The sequence below is a fragment of the Acomys minous genome (assembly GCF_964271855.1).
Source record: "Acomys minous genome assembly, chromosome: 7".
In the NCBI taxonomy this organism is placed as follows: Eukaryota; Metazoa; Chordata; class Mammalia; order Rodentia; family Muridae; genus Acomys; species Acomys minous.
The window spans coordinates 104,046,325-104,070,368 of NC_140488.1; the positions used below are offsets into that span (position 1 = coordinate 104,046,325).

General features: G+C 47.1%; 1 protein-coding gene across 1 annotated transcript in view; it reads right to left on the reverse strand.

Moving 5' to 3' along the window:
* The window catches only part of ITIH6 (inter-alpha-trypsin inhibitor heavy chain family member 6), a 32,873-nt gene that overhangs the window by 1,305 nt on the left and 7,524 nt on the right, over positions 1-24,044 (reverse strand). Inside the window, 11 exon segments of the mRNA XM_084790204.1 lie at positions 482-859; positions 2,252-2,365; positions 2,633-2,668; positions 4,026-4,118; positions 5,852-6,014; positions 6,016-7,907; positions 8,406-8,577; positions 10,270-10,386; positions 13,897-14,066; positions 17,200-17,447; positions 20,233-20,343. Of these exon segments, the coding sequence (XP_084646330.1) occupies positions 482-859; positions 2,252-2,365; positions 2,633-2,668; positions 4,026-4,118; positions 5,852-6,014; positions 6,016-7,907; positions 8,406-8,577; positions 10,270-10,386; positions 13,897-14,066; positions 17,200-17,447; positions 20,233-20,343 (3,494 nt within the window).

Consider the following 24,044-nt stretch of genomic DNA (forward strand, 5'->3'; position numbering starts at 1 on the left):
GTTACGCTAGCTGTGCAGCTCTCTGCCTTGCACTCAGCCCATCCCCAGGCGCACTATTTTATGTCCGACTCTTTCCTTTTCCCATATTAGAAGCTTCCTAAAGGTAAAATTTGACTCTCATGCCCCTTCCAAGTTGAGATTACTGAATATGAGGGGCCCACTAAACCTTCTTTCTAAAAATAAGTCTCTGGCATGGAGAGAAGGCTCAGAAATTAAGAGCACTTGCTCTTCTTGATAACATCTTATTATTCAGTTGCCAGTACACATACAGACTCGAAAACTTTTTTTGACTCTAGTTTCAGGGAACCTGGGGCCCTCTTTTAGCCCCCAGGGCTACCCAGCAGATATGTGGTGCACAAACATATGTGCAGACAAAGCATTCATGCACATAAAAATAAAAAGAATGCAAGTAAAAAGAAAAGGAAGAGATTTCTGTTAGGACTGATACACCCTGGTCCCTCTCTGCCTCCACAGCACTTACCTATCAGGCCACGGGCTGAGAGGCTGAGGCCTGAGCCATTGGCCACATAGAAGCCCAAATGGGGTAGCTGTAGTGTGCTGGGGTGTCTGTACTGGTGACGAAGGATGAGGAAGCTGAGGTGGGGCCCAAGGCGGAGGGTGAGATGGGATGCAGAAACCACATGGAGCTCCAGCTGGGGTTTCTTCACCCGGGCACGTTGGTCCCAGGGTAAGTTCAAGGTGCCTTCGCCTTGCACAGAGATGGAAGTGCGGCTTACTGTAATGGTGTAGGCCCGGGGTTTATCTGATTTGATTGTGATCATCTGGAAGTATGTACGGGTCTGGTCCTTGTGGCCTGGTCTTGGTGGTGCTCCAAGCAACTTTCCACTCACATGGAGCCCTATAAGGGGGAAATACAGGCCCAGAGCACAGGATTTCACCACAGTGTGCATATGGTAACCTATGGCACAGGCAGGTATGAGGCCTCAGGTCCCAGGTCCAGATGACATAGCTCAGAATTGTGGCTAAAATGCTAGCTCTTATATGGAAATGCTTCCACTGTGGTCCACCCTGAGCTGTGTGTAAGGGAGGCAATGTAGTATGTGTGTACACGCATACCCTTATGTGGTTATTTGCATGTATATGTGAATGTCTGCCCACTGCTGTGTAAATCTCTGTATTTAATTATATTCCAATGAATAACTCTGGGAATATCAGTGCATGTTTGAAGAAGATGACAGGTTACAATGTGTATTTTTGACTGTATGAACCTCTAGAAATGTTAGTTTTCTACGTCTTGGTGTGACAATGTGGATTTTGTATGCCTGATTACTTGTGGGATATGCGAACGGGTATAAAGTGTCAGTATGTATGCATCTAGAGTCATGTCAGTGTGTGTCAGGTGACTATTTCTGTGCAGGAGCGTATTTCATGTGTCTGATGTGCTGGAGAATAAGTGCTGCCTCTATGTATTTGATTCCTGGGGATTGGGATGAATCTGGACTCATCAGTCTTCTGTGTCTGAATTGTTGATGTGTATGGGTTACCGTGTGGCACCTATTTGCATATCTATGGGTATACAGAATGTCAAAATAGTTTACCATCTGCCCTGCTATGTATTCGTTACTATCTTGGTATTTTTGTGAATGTGTTTGTTTTCACTTTTAAATTTTATTTATTTATTTATTGAGACACCATCTTACTATGTATCTCTGACTGTCCTGGCACTCACTATGCAGAATAGGCTGGCCTTGAATTCATAGAGAATCCTCCTATTCTGCCTCCTGAGTTCTGGGATTAAAGGGGTACACACTACTACAATACTATTATATTATTTATGTATGTGAATGCTTTTCCTGTATGTATATATGTATGTATATATGTATATATGTGCACTGTGTGCATGCCTGGTGCCTATGGAGGTCAGAAGAGGGTGTTAGAGCCCCCAGAACTGGAGTTACAGATGTTTGTGAGTCATGTATTTGTTTTCATATGCATTCTTGTATATTACTGTATATTATAAGGTACTGCATATATATATATATATATATGGTATATATATATATATATATATATATATATATATATATATATATATATACCAGAGGTCCTTAAACATCCAAAACTGTAAGCCAACACAAACTATCTTTATAAAGTAGTGCTTCAGATGTGTCATTATTTTATATACTCTACTATAAGATATAGATAATAAAGTGCTAAACGTCTAGGGTTATTGACATGAGAGCACTCAGCTGTGGGTCATGTGTGGCAATGGAGACCTTGGGGTTCTCACCTGCCTTAGGGTCCTCTATGAGCTTCAGTAGGTCCCTTGGGCGCCCATCCAATGTGAAGCAGATCTTTTCATGTGAGTGAGGAATGTGAATCACAAAGTGGGGGTCTCCGTCCACTGGAAGGCAGGAAATGAAACTCTGAAGTTACGGGTCTTGAAGAAATGGGAGAAAGGAGAAGAGGGGAATAAAAGAGGCTACGCCTATTTCCCAAGAGAGAAGAGAAAGAGGGAGGGAGAGAGAGGGGGGAGAGAGGGAGGGAGGGAGGGAGGGAGGGAGAGGGGGAGGGAGGGAGAGGGGGAGAGAGAGAGAGGGAGAGAGAGAGAGAGAGCGCCCAGTGCTAGCCCCAGTTCACAACTGGGTGGGGGTGGTGGTGAATGGATTACCAGAGGACGAGAAGGTGAAGATGCCTGGTGATGTGCCTGCAAAGGGTAGAGGACATACCTTGGTAAGGAACTGATCTAACACACCAACAACCCTGGGCCCCTCTGGCTTCTGAGTGCTAGGTAGGAAGCAAATTCCCGAGCTTAGCATTTAAACGTTTTTCTGAAATTTACCTCTCCAATTTTGTCTTTATGCTTTATCCTATCCCAGTAAACTGACGTATTTGCTACTGCTTGTTCTTTGAGCCAGTGTCTCACTGTATAGCCCAAGTTGAACTTGAACCCTCAATCCTCCTTCCCTCAGTCTCCAGAGTGCTGAGATCACACATGACCATCACACTTGACCCTGAACTGACCGTTGTTATGGATGCCTGCTCTTTGTTTGCTACTTCCTGTTTTTCCTGCCATTTGAAATCTTTCCTTTTCCTCTTTCTTTCTTTCTTTCTTCTTTCCTTCCTTTTTTTAAAACTCAAGTCAATTTCTAGTTATCCTTCAAGGTCCAATCAACTGACAGACAAATGAATTATTAGAGAACAGTTATTCTAAAAGCCACCTCTTTTGGCTGCCTAGCTCTGTCTTGCTGGGTGGTGCCTTGTACTGCTTTGAGATTCTGCAGAGTTCCAACTATCAAGGAGATTCTCAGGAGATACAGCCACTCAACCAGACCAGAATCCAGAATCGTGGGATGTGTAATCCTCTCTTCTCTATAAATGACCTATGCTGTAGCATTCCATTACAGCAGGAGAACACGGAGGAAGAGAATGGGTGCTATCTTATTTTTTATTGAAAAAATTCATATATATTTTGATCATGTTTTCCCCTTCTAATTCCTCCTAGATTCTTCTTACCTCCTTACACACCTGACTTTATGCTCCCTCTCTCTCTGTCTCTCTCTCTCTCTGTCTCTGTCTATCTCTCTGTCTCTGTGTCTGTGTCTCTGTCTCTCTCTCTCTCTCTCTCTCTCTCTCTCTCTCTCTCTCTCTCTCGTGCATGCACACACGCAAAGAAACAAAAAACACAAGAAACCGAAAAACACAAAAATGAAAGTGAAAAAACAAGGAAAAGACCAACAAGATAAAAAAAAAAACTGTCCGAAGAAAGCAATATGAAACAAATAAGTCTGCAAAAGGACTATTGAATTTATACTGTGTTGGCTAACATGGGCATAGAACCTGCCCCACTGCATGGCTGATACTCAGTGAGACTCCAGCAGAGAAAACTGATTCTTCAATAATTATTGTTTTAAACTCCTCAATTGATTGTAATTGGTTACATGGTGACAGAAAAATTAATATATTGCCCCTCCTCTGGGCTCCCATGTTGTCAATGACAGTTCCAAATGACACTGAATAGAAACGAGGACTTAGAGGAATTAGAGGAGCCCCTTGTTTCCTACCTTTTATTAGCTCCACAGAACTTTCCTTAGAGTCCATGTCATGGTCAGCTCCTCCCAGGATCCTCTCAGAACTGCCATCCCAGTGTGGACTTCCTGCCAAACACAAAGAAATAAAACTAATCCTTCCCACGCCTGGGTCAAAGAGAAGACAGGGTCTCACTGTGCAGTCCAGGCTTGCCTCCAGCGACTAATCCTAATGCCGAAGTCGCCCAAGTGCCAGGATTCTATGTGACCTTCATGTCTGGTCCTTTCCCCTTCTAACTGAGAGAGTCCCCGGTGGCTACCCACACTGCCTGCTTGTGTCTATCTATACTTGTTACAGTCTTTTTAAAGTTCAGATACATTCAAATTTATTTCTCATACCACTTATACACCTATCTGTTCATTCATTTATTCATGCAGACAATGCTTAGACATCAGGTTACAATGGTGAGAAAAAAGCATATGTGGTTTCTTACATGGTGAAATATCATAGTCATGATTATCAGTGGTGGTGGATGCTATACAAAAAAAAGTGGACTGATCAAGGGCGTGATACAAGCCTAAAATGGCCTGTGGAGGAAGGCGCGTAAGGGAGTAGGTCTGAGATCCAAGACACAAGCTGGAGTGTTAGGGGCCTGGAAGGAATGCCGAGTATAGGAAAGGGCAGACCAGGTGCTATCAAGGAGAAGCCATACACAGAAAGAAGTACCTGAGAGATGACTAGGCAGGGCACAGTGGGAGGAGTGAAGAAGAAAGAATTCAGGGGATGAACGGGAGAATTGAGAAGGTGAAGAAGTCAGGCATGGTGTGGGCATGCAGAACACAGCGTGCAGGCCCTAAAGAAGACGTTGAACTTTATTCCGGGTGTGATGGGAAATCCCCAAGAATCATTATGTAGGAAAGGGACATGAACTTATCTGTTTCTTCGAAAATGGTCTTGGCCTGCAAGAGAGCAAGAGAAAACACCAACAAGGAGACAGCCGAGGAGGCAGAAACAGCTATTTTAGGTAATACAGTTGTATTTGTCTGATCTATAACAGCGGCCGTCGAGATCATGGGAAGTCAGTGGATTTGGAAAACAGATTAGAGTACCAGGATGTAGGGGTGGGTGGGATATTGGGAGAAGTGAGGCACAAGGTATGTCAAAAATGTTGCCCAGCATGATGGTCTTGATGCCTATAACCCTTGCTAACCCTGTGTCATAAAGTAACCCAAGAAACTCCTCTTATTTAAAGAAAACCAGTGGGGTGGTGAAACACATTTCCTTTGGGACCAGAATGCGTGGGTTGTAGTCTCTGACTAGCTGTGTGACATTAAAAGAGTTGTTCCTGTCTCTGTGTTTCAGTTTCCCTGTGTCTAAAATGCATAACAATAGTTGCTCATGGGGCATTAAATACTGAATTAGAAACATGATATGAAGAAAAGTACCTGTACATAGGGAGAGCTGGACAATATTACTTAGTACTCTCTGGGAAATGTAATAGAAAATGCCATCATTTTCCCTCGAATTTGTATCTCTTTGATTAAGTGGGGCTGTTCACGGAGCATAAAGGAACAAGAAGACCTGCTTTAGCTAGTGATGCTCCAATTCATACTATCACATTCTTCCCCTGCTTGGGGCCAGCTTGGTTCTGTTTAGCCTTTCCAATCTTATTTGCCAAGGCCTTTAATTCTGTGCCCATGTACTGAGGTCTAGAAATGTTAACTACTCCAAAGTCCCAAAGTAACCAAGGAGGCTTCTAGAGCACCACTAGGATCCGTCCATATCTCACACACTCTCAGCTTCTGCTCTCTCCGCTCACACCTCCTCTGCTCTGGCTTGGCCTCCTGCCAGCAACACTCACCATCTTTGTCAGGAGTGAGGAAGGTATAGAAGACTGGTGGGTTCAAGGACTCCACGAACTTGGGCTCTTCCACTGATTTTGGCAGCAGCTCGAGTTTCCCTGGGAGAAGGTGAAGACTGATGGCCTCTGGGAGAGTGCTGGAAGGCAGCAAGATTGGGAGGTTTTGGGCGGCTGCCTTCTGGCATTGGGCCAGAGCTGTTGGGTAGGGCCATTGTTGGAATCTCTGGCAGAGATGGTCCCAGAACTTGCCTGGTGTTCTTGGGTCCAAGCAGCGGGTCTTGCTGATGCCAGAGTCTTGCAGTGGGCAGCAAAGAGGTCAGGGTAGGGGTAAAGGGAGAAGGGATGGGTCCCCCGGGGATAGAGGTGGCTGCAGTACTGCTGGCACCTGTGAAATTCGAGAGTATGTTTGACAGTGTGCTGAGGCTCTGAGGAGCTGGTGTCTTGGCTCTGGCAGGCAGAGGGATCTGGGTGCTATAGGTTGTTGGGGTTCTGGACTTAGAAAGTAATAAGCTAGTAGAAGTTTGGTGAGATGACACACTAGGTTTATGAGATGAAGGGAGTTTAAGAGGCTTGGGCAGGACAATCCTTGGTTTAGCGTGTGGTGCATTTGCAGGAGTCTTGAGAGCAAGACCATTGGAGCTGAGGGGCAATGGGTTCTTGGGTATCTGAAATGTGGAGCTAGATTTGGGCTGTGGCAAGCTTTGGGGTGACTGTGATATGGGTTCCCCAGGTTGATGGTATGAGGGGGCAGCTAGTGTAGGTTGGGCCTCTGGCAAAGCAGGGAGTTTGGAAGGAGTTAATGGATTAAGATGTTTCATGGTGCCACCTTTGGGCTGGGAAGAGCTGACAGGATTTAGAGGTAGGACACGTGTCCTAGAATTAACAAATGACGTGATACCAGTGTTCGGGCGTGATGAAGTGCTGGGCTTCTGGGGCAGCGGGTCATTAGGATTTGAAGGCTCATGGGCAAGAACTTTCATATTCAAAGTTGGCACTACCAAGGTGCTGAGGTTTTGTTGTGCTGGAGTTTGGGGCTTCAATTGTATTGAAACTGTTAGGCTATTAGAGAATGGACCCAGTGTCCCCAGCTCCTTGGAACTGGGCACTTTCTTTGTCGGGGCAGTAAGAATTGAGGTTGGTTTCATGGGCCTTGATTTGGAAGAAACCGTGAGAACTGAGGGTGGTTGAGTTATGCCTGCTCCTAGGCCAAGACTATTGCTGGGTGAGGGTGTGACTGTGCTTGTCTCTGCTGTGGTGGCTGGCTGGCTCACGGCTTCCTCATTGGTCTTCTCGAGGTGCACCACAACCAGTGAAGTCAGGGGTGTGACAAAGTTGTATTCTAGGGATAGGTTGAGGGCTTTGGTGGCCAGCAGACGGCGAGTGGTAGTGTCCCGGGCTTGGAAGCGTGCCTCCAGCAGCTTCCCAATAGTGACATAGGCCCACAGGCGGTGGATAAAGTGGGCCACACTGAGCGCAGGTTTCCCTGGGCAACCAAAGGCTTTCTGGCTGCTGTTGGTGGCTTCTTCACTATGGTGGGCAACAAGAAGTTGACCATTTGGGCCACGGGCTGCCAGGTGGATGCCCAGTTTCTGCTCACCTGGCTGCATCTTGCCAGCCACCACCAGCTCAGAGCCACAAAAATAGTTAGGGAAAAGGGCCCGAGAGGAGGTCCCAACCAAGCCACCCAGGTAGTCCAGGTGCACATCTGCCAAGAGAGGCTTGGAAATCTCCTCAAAGAGACCCTCTAGTTGCAGGGCTGCATCAGCATCCTCGTAGATGCGTCTTGCTTCTCCCTGGTTCTCCAGGGACAAACGACGCAGCAGCGAGAAGTCAGCATCATCTCCAAAGGCCAAGCTGAAAAGAGATACCCTGTGGGCCAGGGCCTGACGAATGTTGGAAAGGATCACACTGGGAGTTGTCTCGCCGGCTGTGGGCTCCCCATCTGTCAGGAACATGATAAGAGGAATCTGCCCCACACCACGGCCCTTTCCAGGCTCCGGGTTGCTATGGTTCAGCACCGATGCAGCTGCCAGCAAAGCTGCATTGATGTTGGTCCCTAGTTGGGAAGCAGACAATGAGACCATGTTCTCAGCCATTTCTTACTCCCACTAGAGTCACACTGGTACTGCCCCATGTTCCCAGGCTCCTACTCCCCACTCACTTTATCTTTTCTCACGCTGTGGCTGTGCTGTTCCCACTGCTTATCCTTCCTGAGTCCTTCACTCTCACCCTGGCTCATGTGACCTGATAGTGGGGCCCATATGGCCTTGGTTTTTTTTTTTTTTATCACTCCCTGTCTCAGACCGTTCTTTGACTGTTTCCCAGGGTGTGTGGAGGGTGTGGGGGGGGGTGGGCAGGATAATTTTATTCTCTAGGTCAGATGACAGCCACTCAAAGACAGAGCCACCACCTTTCTTGCCTCGGGGGGGGGGGGGGGAAGCTGGCTTAGATGACAGAGGTAGTATTAACTGGGAGGATTGCGTAATTATTTGAGAGAAGAGTTAACTAAAATCAGAACCAGGGCAAATATTTGGAAGTCAAATCGAACACTCACAGCCGTCTGCTTCCATGTGACTCAGGTAGTTTTTGGCACTATGGACATTCTGGGCAGTGGCCTGAATTGAGCCTTCTGCCTTCCAGATGTTGACTGTGTCAGAAAAGGTAATGATGTTGAAGTAGTCGCTGGGTTGCAGATCACTGAGGATCGTGTTCATGGCCTTTTTAGTCTGTGGGATAAGAACGAAGGAGATGAAACAAATCCCAAGCCCCATGAACTTGAAAGGCACAAGATACCTAGCTGCTTTAACCCGCTTCACCTCTACTTTCTGCGAGTTGAGGGCATCCAGTTAAAATGTCTGTTTGGCTTTAAAGCCTAGAAGTTTATTGTTGAACAGAGGAAAAAAATTCTGTTCTTAACTTGCAAAAGTCACATTTCAGGTGCTCAATGACCACATGGGCCAGTGGCTATTGTATTAGATAGTATAACATTTGAGGTTAGCATCAAGAAACATCCCCTCAAGAGGCCGAGGCTGAAGGACTGTGAGTTCTAAGGTAGCCCTGGTACCTAGACTGCCTGACCAAAGGAGAAATGGCTTAGTGGTTAACAGCACTGACTGTTCTTCCAGAGGACCCAGGTTCAATTCCCAGCACCCACGTGGCAGTCCGCAACTGTCTGTAACTCCAAGATCTGACACCCTCACACAGACAAAACATCAATGAACATAAAAGAAAAATCAACTATTTTTTAAAAAGGAAACAAAGAAACAATAGAAGAAAGGTCTGAGGGATAGTTTCACTCTCAAGGTTTCTGGTTCTCTTCTTCACAGGGCGCCTCGGTCTGTATGGTCAATGTCTGTGCCTGTGTGACCCTGGCTTGAATGATTTCAATCCCTTCACGCTGGAGGACCCTGTGATTGCAAAGCTTTATCCCTGTCTGCCCCGCTTCAGTCTGCTTAGGTCTGACTTCCATTTAGACCCTAGCTCCTGTTTCGCACGCCCCTCTATTTCCTCCAGGCTTCCTTTCTCAAGAGCCCGTGGATAATCCAAATCCCATTGCAACTTCATTACTTGGCTCGAGTGCCCTTTAGATAACACGCCTTCAATGGCTTTTCACTTGCCCCTTCTGTGGAAAGCACTTTCTTGAGCTATCCGCCTCTCACCCAAATAGTCTCTACCCCACACTGTTTATTAACACTCTCACGTGGAACAGTTTCATTTCCAGTCACATATCAGATCCTCTGAGAACATGACTCAGGATGCTTCCTCTTCCTCTCTCTTTCCCCCATGACAATAATTACCGAGAGCTAGATATATAGGAGGCGCGACAACAAGCAGACTCCAGTATTAGGAATCACTTATAGGACACATCAATGTCCTATTGATGGATACTTTAGCTGTATCAGCTCATATAGGTGTTGCAGGAACATACTGAAAAAGACACTGATATCATCCCTATTTTCACATAGTGGCACTGAGCCTCACAAAGAGAGGAAGAGTCATTGGCTCAGCGTCACACAGCTGGGAGCTGTTAGAGTAGAAATACAGACCAAACACCAAGTGTTAGAAAGGCCTGGCAATCTAGGTATGTTGGTACAATACTTCCTTAACATACATGAGACCCTATATTTGACCCCCAGCACCAACAAACAAACAAACCAACAAAAAAAAAAAAACAAAAACTGGGCATCTCTATGCATATCTATAATTCGAGCACGGAAAGGTAAAAGAAGGGGATCAAAAATTCAAGATCATACTCAGCTAAATATTGAGGTTGAGGCCAACCTGGGCTATAGTGCGAAAGCTTCTTTCAGAAAAAGAGCAGCAGGCGCTTTAAAGGAAACCAGTAAGCACAGTAATTGTGCACCATCAAAAGGGGAGATAGGTGTGGATTCCAGAGGAGGCACGGAAAGTCCTGTTACCTGTTGCAACTTGGTTCCAAACATGGAGCCACTCACGTCAATGACAAACACCACATTCTTCTCTACTGGCTGGAGGCCTCTGGGGGCAAAGTAATGAATAAAATATCCACCATAGACCTGGACAGAAAGGAAGGGAGCCAAGAAGACTGCTGAGAGCCAACGTGAAGCAGGCCCCTCTCCCTCTCCTGCACCCCTCTCACCACGCCCTCCTTCCCTTCCCTGGCCAGCTCACTCTCCCTGGCTGTGTCTGTTGGCTGAGCCTTCCTCTGCACACCAGAACTGAAGCTCGGCTCTTCAGACCTTCCTCCCAGGCCTTGCCCAGAGCAGCAGCGTGAAGAAGACAGCCTTGGGCCCAGGCACACAGGGGGTCAGCATCTCTGGACTATGTGAGTTCCTGTCCCTGAGGCAGCCTGACTTGCATAGGCTTGAGGGTCCCCGGGGACCTTTGTCTGGGCTCCAGGAACGGAAAGTATTGTTTTAACCTCCCTCAACAGAGGGATCCTGGGGCCCAGCTCATTGCTGCCAAGGGCTGGGAGCTTGCAGGGCCTCCTTCTCCTCCTAAACCCTCCTTTCTGCTGTTGCTGGGCAGAGCAGGGAGGGAGGAGGAAGCAGAGGCCAGCAGAGCTGTCTGTGCAGAGGGGATTGGTTAGCACCAGGTGCAGATGCCTTGGGCTGTGTCCTGATGTGATTGGCTGCTGGTCCCCTGCCCCCACTCCATCCTTCCCTCTGCAGAGCCTGAGGGCTGGGTCAGTGCAGGGAAGGGAAGGAGAGGGCCAGGAGGCCCCTCAGGACCAGAGTCATCCCCAGCCAGGGAGGCCTAGGCTGCCAGGAAGCCTCCTGCTTGAGGCCTAAGGCCTGAGGGCTGCCCAGGAAAAGCAGGATTTGCTGCTGGCTGCCCTCAGTCACTCTGTGAGCTCCCTGCTTTTCCAGGGGTGGGGGGACTGGGAAGAGGGAGTTCTCTGCCATCCGTCCTGCCTCTGAATTGAGCCACATGGAATGGGGTGGCCTGTCCCACACAATCCTGGCTTCCTGTCCCCTTAATCCAAGGCTTCCATCACTAGCCCAGCCTGTCACTCACAACCCATGAGCAGAAAAATCCTTGGGGACCCCATTGTCCCTGGTGCACCCAGGGAAAGGGAAGTGTGCCTACCAGTGCTTGACCCCATTCTGACCAGGTCTCCTGTGACTAGCCTGTAACCTGGGTGCAAGGAAGTGCCCAGCAGCCTCCCGCAGCCCTCAGTCAATCACGCCACGCCCTCAGCCCAGGAACACTCTGAAGGCCACCAAGTCACAGAGGCTTGTATGACCCAACTTGATTTCCAGAGGGGATCAAATGCCCAGGAGTGGCTTCCTCTGTCTGGGGCCACCCTGCCTTGCCATGGCCCCTGTATGAGGCCAACCCTCACATTTCCCTCTAGATGGCTCTCCTAGAAACACACCATATTGGTCTTCCTTAGAATGTAGGTGACTATATACTTTGCACCCAAAGACACAACCTCTTGCTCCCAACTGCCCTCAGATTTCTAACCAGCTCCTTTCCTGCTGGGGCCCCAGGCTGAAGCCATGGGCAGGGGCAGAGTCGCCTGCCAGTAGTTCATTCCCGCGGATACAGGGCACATGTTCCTCCCTCCCCAGAGCCCCAGGTCTAACAAGAAGGGAAACTAGGAGGAGCTGGCTTCAAAAGCTACTAGATGCCTTTGCACCCTCTGCAGAACCCGCTTCACTGACGTGGCTCCTGCTTGTAAGCTCTGGGATTCTGAGAGCCTGAGCTCTCCTCCTGCCATCCCAGGACTGCTCTTTAGAGCTCTTTCTCTGGCTCTCTTTTCCCCCTGGGCCAAGGCCCATGTCCAAAGTCTGCTAGGACATTGCATGCACAGGGGAAGCTTAAGAGAGCATCAGTCAGTGAAGGAAGCTGGTGGGGATGTGTGGCTCTGAGCAGGCCCCTCCATGGCTCCTGGTACCCTGAGCCTGAGGCCAGGCCTGCTGAACTCAAAAGTTACTCTGAGTTGCTGCTGTCTGCTAGCACACATGGTCTCTGGGTGACTTTGCTTCCTGCCTTCCATACACCACTGGGCCACCACCACACTTGTCACTTTCCCCAGGCCATAGCACCCCGTCATCCTTTCCTCAGCTGTGTCTCACTCACTGGACACAAGAAGAATTGGAGAGCTCAGGTGCCTCCAACTTGGAAGGCCCAGCCTGACCTTTGCCCGTCGCCAGCCATGTTGCCATGCTTTCCTAATGGGTGCCATCGCCATCACCGGGGTCCCTCCCCATGGGGTCTGAGAGCCAGCCTGGCCCTCCTTCTCAGGTAGTCACCTGTCCCCATTGCTCCTATCTGTTACAAACTCTGCAGGACTGCCTGTCCTCTTCATGTCCCGATACCAGCCCTGTCTCTAGTGTGGCCCGCTCACTCTCAGATTCCCTGTCCTACTGCAGTCTTTCCCACCCTGCCTCTCTGCAACAGCCATGCCTGCCATGGGTCTCCATCTGCATCCCTGCTCTCACTCTGTATGTTCTGCCCAACCCCAGCACTGTGCTTTTCCTTTCACTCCAGGACAGAGCCACTCAGTTCTGCCCTTGGGCCTTAGCTCTTTCAGGAAGACTGTCCTGATGCCTCCTTGCCTGGCACCTCTCACATCACATACTGCTCAGCATGGCACCCATGCTGTATTTGACCTCTGATGCCAGCATGGATTTAACCAGGAGGTAGGTGGGGGCGAATGTGGGAGCTGAGTCCAATTCGTGCCCAGTTTCCTGGGGTTGGGCCTTGGGCTCCAGTAGTTTTGCTGGGGGAGGGGTGTGGTGATGGAGATGAAGGAGCAGGCTTGTTCCCAGCATTGTGTGCTGTGGGTAGAGAGAAGTGGGAGAGACGTGGGTGTGAGGGGATGGAGACAGGGAGGTTTCTCGGAGACTGGGGTGGAGAGGCTGCAACTCAGCAGTGGAGCAGTTGGAAGGAGACATACCCAGGGCCGCAGGGCAGCCCAGCAAATCAGTGCTCCTGTGCCCTGTGGCACTGGCCCAGGTAGGGGTGGGGGGATGTGCTTGATGGCCTGGGACCTGTCAGCAAGTGCCTTTGTGTGCAGGCCAAGAGGAGGGAGGCAGGAAAACCTTCTGAGAGCTGACTTGCCAGTCTTTGGCCAACTTCACAAGCAAGCCCTGGGCTACCCTGCTCAGCTGGAGAGCAGGGGCTCCCCTCTCTCTCCAGGGGTGTTCAGGCTCAGAGTTGACACACTTCCTGTGCAGGGAAGGGCCTCATGATGGGGAACTAGGGTAAAGAAGCCAACCACAGCAAGGAAGCCAAGGACAACCGGGCAGTTCGAGAGCTTCAGAAAGCCTGTGAGACCAATTACTCAGCAATACCTGGCTTTGCAAAGGGGGTTTTTCAGAGCTGGGCCTGGGCCCATTGAACAAGGTGGCTCCATCCAGGCCCTGTTTCAAGTCCTCCAGTCCTGTGTCTCTAACTGTGAGGTGTGTGCAAGGAGTGAAGTCACATGCCTTGTGCCCTGGTGGGAGCTCTCACATACTCCTAGGTACACACAGAAGGACAGCTGCTATAGCCCAGAGCATGACCCTGGCCTAAGGGATTGTGTGCCCAAGACCTCTGCAGCTCTGGAGTACAGGTACCTGCACGTCTCCAATGATGTCTTCCATGACCACGTCATAGTGGATGGTGAAGTCGGCCATGATGCCTGAGCTGGAGAAGGCTGACTGGTCCTGCAGTGTTGGGGAGAAGGTGATGCGGACACAGGTCTCTCCCCTCTGTATCCTGGTGGATGGGGGCAAGTCACCCTCACCTGTATGGGCATCCGGGTGGCATGGAGGGCTCAGCAGAGAGAAACGTCGTGGATGGGGACAGTAAGAGGAGCGATGTGTGGGGAGGGTGAGGCATGGAATTCCTGTCACTCCCAGCTGCTCCGCCTTCCCAGCATGCCTTTCCAGCTGCTCCACTGCCACTGTCACAGGCTCCATGGCCAGCTCCTGCCCTGCCCCACCCATTCACCACACCCTGTCTGCCAGACCCAGCCCTCCCTCAGCTCCCCACATTGGGGGTAGAGGGTCTGCCCTTCACTCGCAACCTCACCCACCTCTCTTCCCATCCAACCCAAGGCCTGGCTCTGGAGGACTCTCTTGCCCCAGCTCCACCAGGAGTGCCAGTCTCCTTCTGCGGAGACCCATGGAGTGCGTGGTGAGGACAGAGACAGACATGGTGGCACTTCTCCGTCCTGCTGTGAGTCAGGGCAGGCCAGCAGGGTTCTCCTCTGAGACCCAACCCCATGGCTTTGCTTCTCCATCTTCCCATTGTGACCCAGAATCCCGGGTGTTGAATGAGCCTCTCAGAGTCTCGTGAAATCACTGGTGCCTTTTGGTCGTGGACATCTGCGGAACTAGCTGCAGGGTCAACTCCTCTGGCCTTTCAGTCCGAGACAAGTGTCCATGTAGAAATGTCCCAGTGCCTCCTTTTCTCCAGAAAAGGGAGACCTGGGAATTCTGCTCCCCCTCCTTCCTGCCTCAGCTGTCAGGAAGCTTAGGGGCAAGCCGAGCCCCCATGCTCTGAGAGCCTGCTCACATACATTCCCTGGGCTTCCTTCCTTCCAGGCCTCTTTGTTTTGTTTTATCCCCACAGGACTACTTCTATCCTCTGTTTTAACCTTTAAGGAGAAGGGGGCGGGAGCTGCCATTTATAGCTTGGGGCCTGAGCATGCAGGCCACTAGCTTCAGCTGGCCTGTGGGCCCACGTTCTTGAGAGTGCCCTGTGTGCTGGACCAGTTGTTCCCTATCTCCACAGCCACAGCACAGGGGTGACAGTGGCCCCTGGGTCATAGGAGGCTGTCTTAGGGATTGCATGTGTGCCCGTGGAAACAGGCACTTGGAAACACACCTGGACCTTCATGAGTCTCAATTGAAGGGAACTGTTCCACCAACACCAGTATTCATTATGATGTTTCTGGTCACGTGGCAGCAGGAATGGTCTTGTTTCTTCAGTAGGTCTTAGGATGTATAGTTTGAATAGAAACGGCCCCCATAGACTCATTTATTTGAATGCTTGGCCCATAGGGAGTGACACTATTAAGAGGTGTTTCCTTGTTTCAGGAAGTGTGTCACTGGGGTTGGGCTTTGAGGTCTGAGATGCTCAAGCCAAGCCTAGTGCAGCTTTCCCTTCTGCTGCCTTTGGATCAAGATGTAGAAGTCTCAGCAGCTTTTCCAGCACCATGTGTGCCTGGATGCAGCCATGCTTCCTGCCATGAAGATAACAGACTAAACTTCTGAAGTGTATCCAGCCCTAATTAAATGCTTTACTTTATAAGAGTTGTTTTTGAGCTGGGCGTGGTGCTGTATGCTTTCAATCCCAGCACTGGGAAGGCAGAGGCAGGCAGATCACTGTGAGTTCAAGGCCAGCCTGGTCTACAAAGCAACTCCAGGACAGCCAAGGCTGTACAGAGAAACCCTGCCTCAAACAACAACAAAACAACCACCACCACAACCATAGCAACAACCACCACCACCACAACAACAACAAGTTGCTTTTGTCATGGCATCTCTTCACAGCAATAGAAACCTTAACTAAGACAAGATGTAACTTCATGAAAGAGTGAGCACCTGGCATGAAATAAGGACCTAGGCTTCTTCTTCAAGTCTGGGGGAAAACTCTCCTTGTGGTCCTAGATCATAGCTGTCTTCTCCTGCATTTGCTAGCTCAACAAAGGGAAACATAGCCCCAGTTTGGCTTGCTCATATGGTTCTATCTTATGGCAAAGTTAATGTGAGCTTGGACCCCAGCCTGTACCACATTCATGGTGCCGTCTTTCTGGCTTGGCAGGTTCCCAATAGCCAGACTCTCTTATGATGAAAAATCTCTGCAAGGATAGTCACTTGAACTATGTAATTTCCATGTTTCTGTCCACTCGACTCTCAGGGAAGTGTTTAAATTGGTTTAGTGGTCCTCCAGCTTGGCTGGGTGCCAAGTTCACTTGAGACTCCTTCAACATGAAGATTTGTGGTCCTGACTCAAGTACCAGGTTCCAGTAGGATGAGGCCCTGGATTCCATGTCTCTTTAATGTTATATCCTGATTGCACTGCAGCCAGTTCTCCTGTCATAATCCTACAGATAGACCTGGCAGTAAGCCTATTGGTCAAGATGCTTCTCTGGCGTACATGGCATCTCAGAATTCCCCACCCTATCTTTCTGCTTTCCTTATTCTCTTTGTGGTCATTTAGGGAAAAGCAGGACCCATCCCCCTCAACATTATTAATACAATAGTACTTCATGATTCTCTTTTTTATTATATCTGCTTGTCAAGCACTTCTCTTCCTCCTCCTCCTTCACCTTGACGTAGGGTCTCACAGGTTAGCCCTGGCTGATCTGGAAGTCACTATGTAGACTAAGCTGGCCTGGAATTCAAAGAGGTGCCTACTTCTGCCTCCTGATGGCTGGGATTAAAGATATGTGCCACCATGTCTGGTCCATGAATTAAAATCAATAATTGTTCCTGTACTTTCAGAAGATTCTTTTTTTATGCAATAAAACATTTATTAAAGAACCACTACACCTGCTAACAACTTCAACACCACTCTTCAGCATTGTCCCAAACTTATCCCTAACAGTAGCCTGCAGTCCATGAATTCCACTACCCTGTCTTACCCCCTAATTAACTTAAAGCTGGGAGTACATCCTAGCCACATCAAGCCTCTCAGTCTGCTCTATTCCCACTTTCAGGAGATTCTATTTCATGCCAAGTTTACACTGACTTCAAGAACTGGACAGATATTGGTCTCCAAATATCTTGAACTCTAAGAAAGCCCTGTTCTTTCTGATTGTTTTAAAGGAATGGTAGAGGAGACATTACTGGAAGATCATCCCACACAAGGTCTAGGGCTTCCATTTCAAGATTGGCAATATCTTTGGTAACTCAGCACTGGACACATACTTGTTTGGTTGTTGGTGCACACTCGGCTGGTCCTCAGTGGAAGTACGTGCACATAGGCGATGCCTGTCCTTTCAGACACAGTTATTTCTACATTCAGCATCTTCACCAACTGTCCAGGCCTCAGGCTTACCGCCAACTGGTACCGGCCCTGGTGTCGCTGTAGCAGCTCCTCATAGGCCAGGGCAAAAGTTACCTCTGTACCTGCTGCCAGCCTAGTGGAGATTCGAAATTTTTCTGACTCCCGGTCCCTGGGCAAGAAGTAGAAATAGATAGGAAGGGTGTTGGTTTTCCTGTGGTGGAGGGGAGCCATTAGATGGCATGCTTCTGCTAACCCTCGCCCTTAACCAACTGGACATGATCAGGCTTCTGCCTCAGTTAAGTCCTTGGACCACAGTCAAGCATGCAGGCATCTACTCGTCAACCTCTCTTCCTCCTTCATCTCCTCTCCTGAACATTCTACGTAAAAAATGATCTCTCAGGTAGCTCTCACCCCACAGAAACACGGCTGATAAAAATCTGAGTTGAGGGGCTGGAGAGATGACTCAGAGGTTAAGAGCACTGACTGCTCTTCCAGAGGTCCTGAGTTCAATTCCCAGCACCCACATGGTGGCTCACAACTACCTATAATATGATCTGGTGTCCTCTTCTGGCCTGCAGGCATACATTCAGGCAGAATACTGTATACATAATAAATACATAAATCTTTTTAAAAATCTGAATTGAGAATAGAACAATTAGGGCTAATGTTTTAGTGAAAGGAGTTTTCCATTTATACAGACAATGCCTCTCTCCCTTTCAATAGTCCCTTAAACCTGTCTGATCCTTGTGTTAAACTGAGCTTTTTATATGGCAACAACTCAGTTTTTAGTAACGAAATCTAAAGTATCACTCCTGTAAAGTGAAACTTTTGCAGAAGCTGAGAGGAATCCATAAAAAATACAATACTTACACCAGATGAATGGAACTCTTTTAAGAAATGAGTCAATTTAAAAAGTCTTGTTTTTTTAACCCAAGCTTGAAAGACAAATCGTATATTTTGTCCTTCACATGTGGATTATAACTTCAAACTTATAGATATCTATGTTAAACTTGGAGTGTCTATAGAAATCAGGAAGCCAGAAGGGTGCTCTGCGTGTGGGGGGAAGGGCAAGAGGCCTTAATGGGATGAGCAGAACATATGTAGCATGAAGGAAGGTAGACACTGAGTCTAAAGTTTTAAATACTGATGAGAGTTGGAATATGGGGGAGATGAGGGTATGGAATGTGTGTTAACCAAAATTAAGACTGTATGAAAAAGCCTTATGGAAACTTATTTTGTCATCTAATTTAAAATAACATTTTAAAAAAGGAGTTTTAATGGAGGTTCCCTACATAGGTAGAAATGCTACTCTCAGAAGCCATGGGTTATAAAACTAAAATCCTAATGTGAAGTGTGAGATACCTCCTTATGAGTTCTTGTTCAAGGAGGCCTCAGAAGCCCCCAAATAAGATAGGTTATTACCATTTCTCTGTGTTGCCTCCTATAGAAAGATGGTAAAACCCTATTGCTGAAGACACCAAACACTTGGGTTCAGGAGATAGAAAAATCAATCCTGAACTGACCAGGAAACTTCCTTCCTGCTAGCTAGTTTTCCTAGTGCTGGAATGTATAATATAGGCTGTTTGGGGAGAAGATGTATCAGTTGTCTTCCCCGGAGCTATATCTAGCATACTACAATACCAGCTTACCTGGCAACATGTGCCATAGTGATATGACTGAACCAGGGGTAACCAACCATTCTCTGGTTAGATTTGAATCATGCTTCAGAGGACGAATTTCATGTCTGGTACTGAAAACATAGTCAAAAACCTATGGCTGAGTAGGTCACAAGCCCTAAGAAAGAACTCATTATTGTTTTACTAAATGGTCATGATGTCCAAATGCTTTCAACCTTGATCAGAAAAGCTTCCTTTTGCACTGAGTGGTGATTAGTTAAGAGTCTCATAACTGGCCAAAAATGCTGAAAATAAGTGACTCAGCCCTAAATAAGACATTTTTATCACCCCCTCTGTTGCCCAGGTAATATCATGGAATAGGGGGCCAAAAGAATGCAAAGGCTGAAGAACCAGAAGGAATAATAAGAAACAGTGTCTTCTGTATATGACATGGTTTTTGTACTCACGAACTCACAGCAGCTATGATTAACTGAACAAGACCTGTGCAAGATCAAACCAACCAAAATCCCAGCATGAATGGGGGATGGGCCCAAGAGATCCTACTCTTCACCGAAGAGCTAGCTGATGGCTTGTGTCAGAGAGGAAAGTCATTTTATTTGGGAGATGCAGTCACCGGTAGGTTGTTCATGCTCTAGTAATGGCCCCACACCTACTATGGGCAGCACAACCTGGACACAGAGCATTATAAAGAAAAAAAAAGGAGAGGAAATGACATGGGGATGGGGCTGTATTAAGGAGTATATGAGGAGTAGTATGGAGGATGAAAGTTGGGTATGATCAAATTGTATGCATGCATGAAATTCTCAAAGAATAAATAAAATATCATATTAAAATAAAAATAAGAAGAGAAAAACTCACTTGTACATAATCTTCCTCCAAAGTACCAAATTTTCTTTGTTTGGTTTTGGTTTTGGTTTTTTGAGACAGGGTCTCTCTGTGTAGACTTGGCTGTCCTGGACTCACTTTGTAGACCAGGCTGGCCTCGAACTCACAGTGATCCGCCTGCCTCTGCCTCCCGAGTGCTGGGATTAAAGGCGTGCGCCACCACACCCGGCCCCAAAGTACCAATTCTTAAATAAGACACATCTTGCTAGCAGAAGGAAGCTGGAACTTAGGAAGTAAACTTCCACTTATTAAATATCTACGGTTATAACCTTTGGTATTTATTGACTCACACATTTTTATGTAAATCCTATGAGGTAGAAATCATTTTTTCATTTTACAGAAGTAGAGAATGAGGCACAGAGAGAAGGTATATCTTCCCAGGTTATTCATCTAAGATGACTGAATCCCATTTCAGATGAGATGCAACCTTACCTGACGCCTACATGAGCAGCTGTCTTTCCTTGCTGATAGGCTTTCTCATAGATTCTCTTTGCCTGGTGTTTTTCCTTGACTTCTGCAACATAGACTTTATTGTTGATGGTCCTGATGGGGCAGGAAAAAAAAAGAAAGGATAGCAGAGACAGAGAAATAAAAAAGATGGTCAAAAACATAGATACAAATAAAAGGGAGAAGAAGGGAGATGGGAAAGAAGAAAGGACAAAGTAGTGTCATTAAACTAAAAACTGAGTGGGAAGAATTAATGAGAATGAGATAAATTAGGTGAAGATGTTCTCCTGAAGTCTATTTGTTAACTGGGGAAAGAGAGACCACACGCATATGGTCGACCAGTGTTGGATTTTGTGTTTCTCAAAGTGTTAATATTCACCTTTTAACACAGAGACATATTTTTAGGTGTAACATAGCTGAACATTTTTATTGTAATTGTTGTATATTTGCTATAACATTTATTTTTAAGTAAAACACATCAAGCTAAGTATGATGCTGCATACATATAACTCCAGCAGCCAGGAATCTGAGATCTGAGGCAGGAGAATGACAAATGTAAAGCCACTAAGGGCTTCTCTCTCTCTCTCTCTCTCTCTCTCTCTCTCTCTCTCTCTCTCTCTCTCTCTCTCAATTTATTAACTCATAGGCCCTGCTGCTTGGGATTTGAATAACAATCTTAAAAGTATGTCTTTTAAACTAAAACACATTAGGTAAAAAATATTGTGCGTGGTGTAAATTGTAAAAATTGTCAGTGACACAGGCCTTGAAGGACTTGAGCTGGATCTGATCTGAATGGCCCCTCCCTTAGGACTAATGTTCACAGTACCAGAATGCACTGTACAAGCTTCTTCTAAAGGAGGGAAACATCCAGCAGTCCTACCCAGCTATGATTCCTATGAGCCACAAAAATGACCAGCATGGCACAATGACGCCAACAGTGTAGTAGTGGCATACATACCCTGGTGTTAACCAACAGCTCTCTAGTTGGACTTAAGATCTGCACAAGAAGAGTGAAACCATGCCTGGTACTGGAAACCTAGCCAGCTATCGGGGCTAATGAAATCGTGAATCTTAGAGAAGAACCTACAATCATCACATTACAGAACCAGCAGAATCCCTAGGTACCTTCTAAATATTTATCCTCATGTCACCATATAAATGCAGGTCTAATGCCTCATCAAGGAAATTTCTCTTTGTATCAAACAGAGACCACTACATACAGAAAGCCCACAACCAAAATGCAGAGTTGTGCAGCATTTTGTACCATTTCAAGCTGGTACATATACAACACAACTCCTACACCTAAGGCTCAGCGGTCATTGCAGAAGAGGAGATGAAAAGATTGTAAGAGCTAGAGGAATATGAAGTGTGCTGTAAGATTGTGTCTTCTAGAATGTTAGGGAAGCTACAGCCACGAAGTCTCAACAATATGGCTGCCTAAACATGACCTGAACAAGAGAGACACCAATAGATATTTTAACACAGAAGGAGGAAAGGTCATGAGGCTTCAACTCTATACAAAGAACTACAGGCAACTAAGAATTGCTGAAAGTGGAAGAAATAGAAAGAGTTTAATTCCAGCTGACAACTCTTCAGGTCACACTCCAACAGTGAGTGAAGTCAGAGCAGGAACTCAAGAAGGGCAGAAACCTGGAGGCAAGAGCTGATGCTGAGGCCATAGAGGGGTGTTGTTTACTGGTTTGGTCCTCAAGGCTTGTTCTGCCTGTTTTCTTATAGAACTCAGGGCCACCAGCCTAGGGATGACACCACCCACAATGGACTGCCCCCACCCATCAATCACAAATTAAGAAAATGCCCTTACAGGCTTGCCTATAGGCCAATCTGATGGGAGCATTTTTTCTCAATTGAGGTGCCGTCTTCCCAGATAACTGTAACTTGTATCAGGTTGATAAAAAACTAACTAGTACAAGTGCCCCCTTGTCAACGTGACACACAAATATATCGCTATTAGACCATAGCATTTCCTTTCCTGTTTATTCCCAAGATCTAATGTTAATATCACAATATAAACCAAAATTTTTAAACATCTCACATGCTTTTAAAATTCAAGCATTTTTATTTTTTAAGTAATATTTATTTATTTTAAAATTTTAATTAATTTATTCATATTACATCTTAATTGTTATCCCATCCCTTGTATCCTCCCATTCCTCCATCCCTCCCGCTTTCCCCCTTACTCCCCTCCCCTATGACTGTGACTGACAGGGACCTCCTCCCCCTGTATATGCTCATAGGGTATCAAGTCTCTTCTTGGTAGCCTGCTATCCTTCCTCTGAGTGCCACCAGGTCTCCCCATCCAGGGGATGTGGTCAAATATGGGGCACCAGAGTTCATGTGAAAGTCAGACCCCACTCTCCAGTCAACTGTCCTGTCCTGTCAAATATCCTGTCCATTGGCTAGATCTGAGTGGGGGTTCGAAGTTTACTGCACGTACTGTCCTTGGCTGGTGCCATAGTCAAACATTTTTAAAAGTATAGCTTCTTTAAGATACACAAACTCTCTAAAATCCCAAGTCCCTAACTATGAGCTCTTGTAAAAACAAACAAACAAACAAACAAACATTATATACTTCTTATCCCAAGAGGTAAGAACCAGGGCACAGCTACAATAAATGGAAAACCAAACTCCAATAGTGTTAAAAATTCCAATATCTGGGATTCACTCACAATCTTCTGGGCTCCAAATTGCTTGGGCAGCTCTACTTACCCACTTCTATCATCTGCCGTACACATAGCTGGTCTCTTAGGCTCAGGGCATCTCCACACCACACTTGCCACTGTCCTTGTTTGTCATACCATAGTCCTGGCACCTCCAAAGTGCTGGGTCTGCACTGTTACTGAAGCTGCACCTTCACCAATGGCCTCTCCTGGCTTCTCACAGTGCCAAGCCTCAGCTGCTATCCACGACCTGATCACATTTTCAAAAATCAGCACTATATAGGAGATTCTTACACAGTACCAGGTTTGGCTAACAGCTTGAGATGCAGCCTGGGAGTTCCTGGACCACAGGTTATGTGTGCTAACCCCAAGGAATTACTTCCCACAAGATTTCACCACAGTGATTGCTGGGCTCTTATTAATCACAGCTGATTCTTCATCCCCAGCTAACCAGCACTGATTGCCTCATGAATGCAAGGTTTTCACTTTAGTGATACTGGCCTCTTGTTAATCGCAGCTGATTTTTTAGTCCCAGATGATTCTCAATTCAAAATATCATGAGAACAGCCTGATAAAGTCTTTGTTTCCCTAGGAAACTTGACACCCCAGGTCTCTACCATCCACACTGCTCAGAGCATTCTTCTCTTTTACCTTCCTACAGAACAGCCCATTAAGCTCTAAGCACTCAGCAGCTTTTCCAGTCCAAAGTTGCCAAATCTTCTACAATCCTCTCCCAAACAACATGGTCAGGCCTGTCACAGCAATTACCCCATGAACCTGATACCACTTTCTGTTCTAGTTTGCCTTCTGTTTTTGTGATAAACGTCATGACCAAAAACAGCTTGGGAAGGGTGAGAGTTTATTTCAGTTTAAAGCTTATATCACTAAGGGAAGTCAGGACAGGAACTCAAACTGGGCAGGAAAATGGAGGCAGGAACTGACTCAGAGGCCATAGAGGGGTGCTGCTTACTGGCTTGCTCCCCACAGCTTGGCCAGCCTACTACCTTATACAACCCAGGACCCTAGAGCCCAAGGGTGGGACCATCCATGGAGGGCTGGGCCCTTTCATATCAATCACGAATCAAGAAAATGACCCATATACCTGCTGATAGGCCAATC